The following is a 7,739-nucleotide window of genomic DNA, read 5'->3' on the forward strand; positions in this document are numbered from 1 at the left end:
CCAGGTTGCGTTCTGACAGCAGTTTGACCTCCATCCTGCGGCTCCTGCTCTGCGTGCCACGGAAACGCTCTTTAAAACCGGATCAATATTAAAAAAAAAAAAAAAAAATTATATCTGAAGAGAGAATTTCAGTTCGGAGAGACAGTGCACACAGAGGATGCTCATTAAACCTGAGTATATTTGGAAATGAGTTTAGCCAATTTGCGTTATAATATTGTTTGTTTATGTTTCGTTTCTTCGTTTTCTCCTCCGGGGTGGAGCAGGTCCCAGCTTGTTGTTTCTAATAAAAAAAAAAGAGAGAAAGACACGTGGTTGTTACAAACCCCTCTCAGGACACAGCCGGGAGGCGGAGGTGGAGAGTCGCGAGCGCAGTCGGGATGGGAGAGCACGCGCTGAGGAGGGAGCCGCTTTTTAACCATCATGGAAATGTGCCCGCTGAGCCGCGTTTCACAATAAGGACTTAAAAGACTTAAATATTGGACTCCTTTCTTTTTTTTATTCCGAAGGAGAGACTTACGCGCAGGATGTGGAGGATTCCAGGTGTAGAAGTGAGAATAAAATTGCCATTTGGTGTTTGCTTGCGTCTCTGTGGTGAAATATGCGCTCAAGTCTAAATATACCTCTCCAGCTTTTTTCTACACGTATTTTTTTTTTTTGAAGTCATACCTTGATTAAAAAAATGGATTTTAATACCTCCAGGGAAGATTGGATGGAGAAAACAAACACCTCCTTTAATTCTACATCTGAAAGCCAGTACACCCAGCTCGCTATCTGGGGTCTGGCTGGACTTGTCAGCTTTCTTATTTTGTTTACAATAGTCGGGAACGTCTTGGTCGTTATTGCTGTTCTAACAAGCAGAGCTCTGAAACCACCTCAGAACCTTTTTCTGGTCTCCCTGGCCAGTGCAGACATCCTGGTGGCCACGCTGGTCATGCCCTTTTCTCTGGCAAATGAACTTATGCACTACTGGTTTTTTGGCAAAATCTGGTGTGACATCTATCTGGCTCTGGACGTTTTATTCTGCACATCTTCGATTGTTCACCTGTGTGCAATTAGTCTGGACAGGTACTGGTCAGTGACACAGGCAGTAGAGTACAACTTAAAGAGGACACCGAAACGGGTAAAAGGCATGATTGTGGTGGTCTGGTTGATCTCAGCCATAATTTCATTCCCTCCACTGATATCAGTGGACAGGAGCAGAAGTGAGGAGAATCCCCAGTGTAAACTGAATGATGAGACCTGGTACATTCTCTACTCCAGCATTGGATCATTCTTTGCTCCCTGTGTCATCATGATCTTGGTGTACATTCGAATCTATCAAGTAGCAAAAACCAGGACCAGGACACTGTCGGAGAAAAGACGGGACATGGACTCGCCGATAGAAAATGGGATGGATCAAACTGAACCAGGCAAAGGTGGGTCCATAAAGTCTACTCAGGGTGGGAGTATGAAAAACAAGGAACGTGAGAATGGCCACTGCCAAGAACAAGCAGCTAGTTCCTCTCTACCCAGTGAGCCAAAACATCAAGCAACTGACCACGATGACGACTTTGAGGACAGCAGCTCGTCAGACGAGAAACCCAGAAAGTGTCTGGGTTCCTCAAAGCATCATCAGGACGACAGGAAAGACAGAAAGTCCAGTCGTAAGAGCAGCACCGCCTCAAAATACTCCAGCAGGAAGTCGCGTTCAAGTTCAAAATCTATAGATCTGTTCTCATCTCGTCGCAAGCGTAGGAGCACGGTCAATCGGAAGAAGGTCTCTGCTGCTCGGGAGAAGCGCTTCACATTTGTCCTGGCTGTGGTCATGGGTGTGTTTGTAGTGTGTTGGTTCCCGTTCTTCTTCTCCTACAGCCTGTATGGAATCTGCCGCGATTCGTGCAAGATCCCTGACATGCTGTTCAAGTTTTTTTTCTGGATTGGCTACTGTAACAGCTCACTGAACCCGGTCATCTACACCATCTTCAACCAGGACTTTCGCAGAGCCTTCCAGAAGATCCTCTGCAAGTCATGGAAACGTTCATTTTGAAAACTCCTGCGTGGCTGGGGTTTTAAAACAGCAGTTCAATCTGAAGACATAAAATTAAATGCTCCAAGTAGCTTGATGATTGCTGGCCTCTGGTGCTTTTACACTCTGACTTTCAGGGATTGCATACGAACTGAAGGGAGAGACTGAAGGACTGAACCATGGAGGAAAAAAAGGAATAAACTGATGAAAACCAGAGAGGAAGCTGACATTCTTTGCCTTTCAGACTGATTTTGGACTCTGATGTGGGCTTCATCTCATTTCCTCTACCCATTGATTTCTCCTCTCTCCATTTAAATAAAATAAACAGACTCCCTACAGTTACTGTGATGCATGTCAGCCACAGTGGCTGCACTTGGGACGAACTTCATCATGGATGAAGGGTTCACTCTGAAGATACTGCGAAGGCCTTGACAATCTCCATGAAAATATCGTTGCTGAAAATTGTTCTTTTTCTTTTTGTCTTTTACTTGTTTTTTTTCCTATCCTTTTTGTTACGTCTCTCTCTCAAGATGAGGACCAATGGGACAAAGGGGCTCCTTGCTTACTGTTAAGTAGCAAAACTGTTTCACCAAAAAACAAACAAAAAAAGAAGACAAAAACTCATCCTAAAGAACAACATCTCTGTGATCCTGTATTCAGTGTCATGTGTGAGGCTGAAACGTATTTAAACTGGAAACTGCAGTGAATTATTGTTGTCAGACCACAGTCTATGATGAGGTTGGACTCGATGGCATTGCCTTTTTATTGGCATGTCTTTGCACATTCTTTAACATAGCTGATTTGAAACAGTTACTGTAGAGGCAGATGGGCACTTGCTGAAGCATTTACTGTTTGCCAGCATCTGCGTGTGCATGAAACACAGAATGAGAAGACAAGGCGTCCGACATATGAATCTGTGCCCAGATTTGGCGAGCTGAAGGGTTCACTGCATCTTACCCTGACTGTCTGTTAGTGAGTGTTTGTGTGTGCGTGTGTGCCTACGAGTCTGTGTAGAAAAACCTTTTCAAATAACCGTATTCCCTCTGATCAAGTGACTGTTTTGTCAGATAGATTCCCTCTCTCCCTTACAGCCACAGTCAAAGCCAAACAACTTTACTGCTTATTTTTAATAACCGCTGCTCGCACGAAGAAGAAAACATATGTACAAATTAATACTGTGTACACAAAGATGTGAAAATGATTTATACAGCCAACATTTTCATCCTTAGCCAGAAGGGCTGATGCTTTTTTTTCTTCTCTTGTGTAAATAATTGAAGAGAATACTCTATTATTGTGTGGTGCCTCATAATCACACGTGTATTAATATGATTAAATGTTTGTTTGTATGATAAAAAATGCTCTGAAATATTTTCCTGTTACACCTAACATCTGTCTTTTCCCAGAAAAAAAGAACAAATGTTTACTTCTCTCCTTTGAGCACATTGAAAAGATCAAATAAAGACATGACTGCAGCTGTCCTCTAAAGACTCAGACTATGACTGCATTTTTATTACTGTTAGCCTGTTAAACAGCTGTGAAACTGTTTGTTTGTTTGTTTATCACTCTGACACCGTCACCAGTGTGACTCAAACTATGACATATATCTTTTCATATATTAGGAGTGCTTTCCTGGTTCTTTGTTTCTGAGGCTTGGGAGCTACGAGGAAATAATCTGCTGACATTTTTATTTTTAAATTATGCATGCTTTGGATCAGATGGAAAAACGAGCTCCTGTTCAGGCGTTTTTTTCATTGATTTGCAGCAAATCATACTGTACATGCTTGTATTGACAGAGTTACAAAGTCATAAATATTGGATCTACAAATCTTGTAATAAACTGTAAAATGAAAATTTTTATTGTACATTTATTTTATTTTATTCCACCTGCTTTACTTGTATAAATGCTGAGTCAGCATTCACACTACTGTTTCCTTTATGATTTCTTTTTTGGGGCTGTGACTCCTTCAGCATACTTTTAGCAAATACAACGTTTTTTTTTTTGGTAACAGTTGGTTTTAGCTTTTAGTTTTTGTTATAATAATTTTTGGTTTTGACTGCTGTTATTAGCTTTTGGCTACTGTTCTGCCAATTTCGGTTTGTAGCTCCTGCTTTGCTAATTTTTAGTTTTACCTACAACGTTGCTCATTTTATTTTTTAAGTATTGCTGATTGTAGCTTTTAGCTATTGTTTGGTTAGTTTTATGTTTTAGCCAGTGTTTTGATAATTTTGTCTTTTAGCTACTTGTTTTTATTAGTTTTAAGTTTTATGTTTAGTTTCGTTAATTTTAGCTTGTTTTAACAATTAAGTTTCAGCTTCAACAAATCTCAGCATTCTGCATTTACATAGAGAATGCATTTATTTCCCTCTAGTTTAAATGAGTGATGTTACAGCTTCCTTTTATTTTTTTTATTCAGATTTTTTCTTCACAGTGACTTTGCAAGTGACCTGGATCTTAACCCCATTTGACCGATAATCTGACAAGAATATTTGTCTTTTTTCCTGCGTTACAAGCTGATGCCCTCCCTTATTTGACATCTGACTTGCACCACATGAGGCCAAATGTCAAAAAGTCTTAAATGACAGCAAACTGAAATGAGTTTTGAACAGCTCATATATTCTCCTTTCCTGCCTCAGTGAAAAAGTAAATTCAACATATTGTGAGTTGCTCTCACTCCTTCAGTCTGATTACCAGCTTGGAGCCACGAAGAGCCGAGCCATTCAAGGATCTGTTGCTTGAAGGCGAAACCAGCAAGCACAGCCAGTAAACCAGCCAGCTACAGCCTTGATGACTTTTACATGAATCAATTTGGGCCTGAAGAAACTTATAAATACACCAGTCTCCCATTTATAAAACACACATCTGGTCTAGTGAAATGATCAGAATAATTCAGAAGGCTGGGGACATGATTATAAACATTGCTCAAGCTCAATTTGGTTATTTAAACAAATTAGCCCTCATTACTGGTAAAGCTTTACTTAAAAATACTATATTATTTGTGTTGTATTATACTCAGTATTTTTAAACATGTAAACATGAATTTAATAGCCTTCAATTTTGAGTCTGCAAGTCAATCTGCCCTAAAATTGGTAAAAATGCCTTTATTCTATAGGGCATAAAATGCTTTGAATCACTAAAAGCTCTAACACATTTCAGTTTGCATGTCTTCTTCAGGGAGTCGAATAGATCTCAGCTAATGTGAAGTCCTTTTTAAAATCCCAGAGAGAGGAGTGCTCACACCTGAGATGGACCTCCCATCAGCAACACTGTAATAATTGTCAAAAACAATGATAAACAACAAAGTTTAAAAATGTCTCAACAAACTCTAAGAAAAATTAACAACCTGTACAAAAATCTTTTGCAAAACAGTGATTTACAAATTAACTTTTACAAAAAGACAGTAAAATCTAGATCTACATTTAGACCTGGAGATTTTGTGGCTTTTAGTTTATAAATCCCAAAGTTCTCCCTTTAATTACATTTCCTTTTCTAATGGAAAGAGGGATACGATCAGTTTGAGTCTATCTAACCTTAGAATTTCAGCATTCTAGTTAATTTGTGTTACATGTTTTTTGAGGCTCTTTTTGAAACTTTTCATTGTTTTTTATGTGGATGTTTCTGGTCTCTGTTGCAGACCAGATTTGCCTTAGAGCAGGAATGTCAAACTCCAGGCCTCGCGGGCCAATGTCGTGAAAGCTTTTATTGTTTCCTGTCCCAACACACCTGATTCAAATGGTTTAATTACCTCCTCACCAAATCACCAAGTCATCCATTTGAATCAGGTGTTTTAAAGCAAGAACTCATCTAAAACCTGCAGAATGGAGTTTGACACCTGTGCAGCAGATTCTTACTGATGGGAGATTTGTTTCAGGTGCAAGCAATCCTATTGATGGATTGTTTCTTTTAAAAAGAGCTTGATGTTAGTTAAAATCTGTTTGACTTTCTAAAGAAGGGATGCAAGCTGAAATGTGGCAGAGATTTTACTGGTCCAGAAGACTTATGCCATAAAGAATAAAACCATTTTAACCAATTTTAGGAGATAGTAACTTAAATGGAGACTCTTGAATTCAAGTTTGAGTTTATTCCAATCAAAGAGCTCCTCAACTTGTTTGTTCTTTAATGCATGTTGGCTTAAATTAAAGTAAATAATAATAAAAAAAACCTTTGTGACTCCTTTCCCCCCAAAAAGACACAATTAAAGACATTTTTTTAATCTGGCAGGTTTTTTTGACATCCTACATTTATGATAATAAAGGAGCCAACAAAATAGCCAGTTATCTGATAACAGGTCATTTTAATCTAACATGTAAGCATGAAATCCTAAAAATATGTCTGACTGTGTCAAATACGAAACATACTCTGGAAATTGTGTGCACGTGTGTATTGTGCAAATCGGCTGAGCTTCTGTATTTGTGCTGAATGTGCTTTTAATAGAGTGCATCACGCTGTAATCCATCTTAGCTACAGATTTTGTTGTTGGCCACTGTAGCTGATGCACAGTCTGTAAAGTGTGAGAGGCTTTTCTGTGTTGAATTTCAGCACTCCAGTCAGAACAGTTTTATCTTGAGCCTTTTATGTTAACATTTGGGCAGAGCTGCGGTTTGAAGGAAGGGCCAGCCTGTTGTAAATGCCAGAGCAGTGCATTGATCCCAGTCCACCATGGTCCACTAATTAGTAAAAATAGTATAACTATCTACTTATTTCATATTTAAAAATTGAAAGGTCTAGCATTCCTTGAAGGAATGTTTATTACCTGCAGCTTTTTATACCAGAGTCTCAAACTAAGCTCATGTTGTGCTAAGAAGGGACAGAGTTATGGCTGTTTTGGGCAAACACAATCAATAAGCTTATGGTTGATCTCGTGTGTGTCAGGTGTAATGGAGAGAGGGGTGACTCATTTTTAAGTTCCAGGAATAAAACTAATTTATTTTAAATAAAAAGAAACAAAAGCAAAAGCTGACGAGGCAGCAACCCAGGGGTGGCCAATCCTGGTCCTCGAGGGCCACTATCCTGCATGTTTTCCTTGTTTCCCTGCTCCAACACACCTGATTCAGAGATTAAATTACCTCTTATTGTTCTGCAGAAGCCTGTTAATCACCCATTGATATAAATCAGGTGTGTTGGAGCAGAGAAAAAAGTAAAACATGCAGGATGGTGGCCCTCAAGGAGCAGGATTGGCCACCCCTGAACTAAACTAAATAACAAAAACGTAAAAACAGGATTCCAGGAACACGAGGAGGCAAGACGGGAAAAACTAGACAGCACATTGAAGTGAAAATGACCAGGAAATTAAAGCTGCAGGAAATTAGGAGAGGTGGGCACAGGTGAGTGATAACAAACTTGGGGCAGGTGTAGATGGGCGTGGCAGGCAGACAAATGATTGACTGAGGACACAGGAATATGACAAGAGCACAGAGGGCACAGGGAGCGAAAAGACAATGAACAAAACTAAACACAGGAACAACCAAAAACAGAACAATAAACCCAAACACAAAAGAAACTCAAAGAGCAACCCAGACAAGAACCCAAATCCTGACAGGGATATTGTGAGATCTTGCCAAATATGTTAGCACTCAGACTATGTTTTGAGGATGACTCTCAGCTACTACCACACTAAAACTAAGCTCAGTATCTGTAAAATTGACTGAGTTACAGCCATTTCTGTGTTGGCTAAGGTTGCTTAGCTGTGGTGGTCATCTTGAATTGGGCTGACTCCAGATATTAATAAGTTGAAGA

General features: G+C 39.5%; 1 protein-coding gene across 1 annotated transcript; it reads left to right on the top strand.

Annotated features, from left to right (window-relative positions):
* Positions 1–274: 274 nt before the first annotated feature.
* On the top strand, positions 275–3,829 carry adra2c (adrenoceptor alpha 2C). The gene has a single exon (XM_017416866.3). It carries the CDS (start codon positions 680–682, stop codon positions 2,024–2,026), a length of 1,347 nt encoding a protein of 448 aa, XP_017272355.1. The 5' UTR covers positions 275–679; the 3' UTR covers positions 2,027–3,829.
* The last annotated feature ends 3,910 nt before the right edge of the window (positions 3,830–7,739 follow it).

This window comes from Kryptolebias marmoratus, linkage group LG3 (assembly GCF_001649575.2).
Source record: "Kryptolebias marmoratus isolate JLee-2015 linkage group LG3, ASM164957v2, whole genome shotgun sequence".
NCBI lineage: Eukaryota > Metazoa > Chordata > Actinopteri > Cyprinodontiformes > Rivulidae > Kryptolebias > Kryptolebias marmoratus.

Excerpts from the sequence above, each read along its gene's own strand:
- adra2c (XM_017416866.3), top strand. The coding sequence starts at position 680 with ATGGATTTTAATACCTCCAGGGAAGATTGGATGGAGAAAACAAACACC.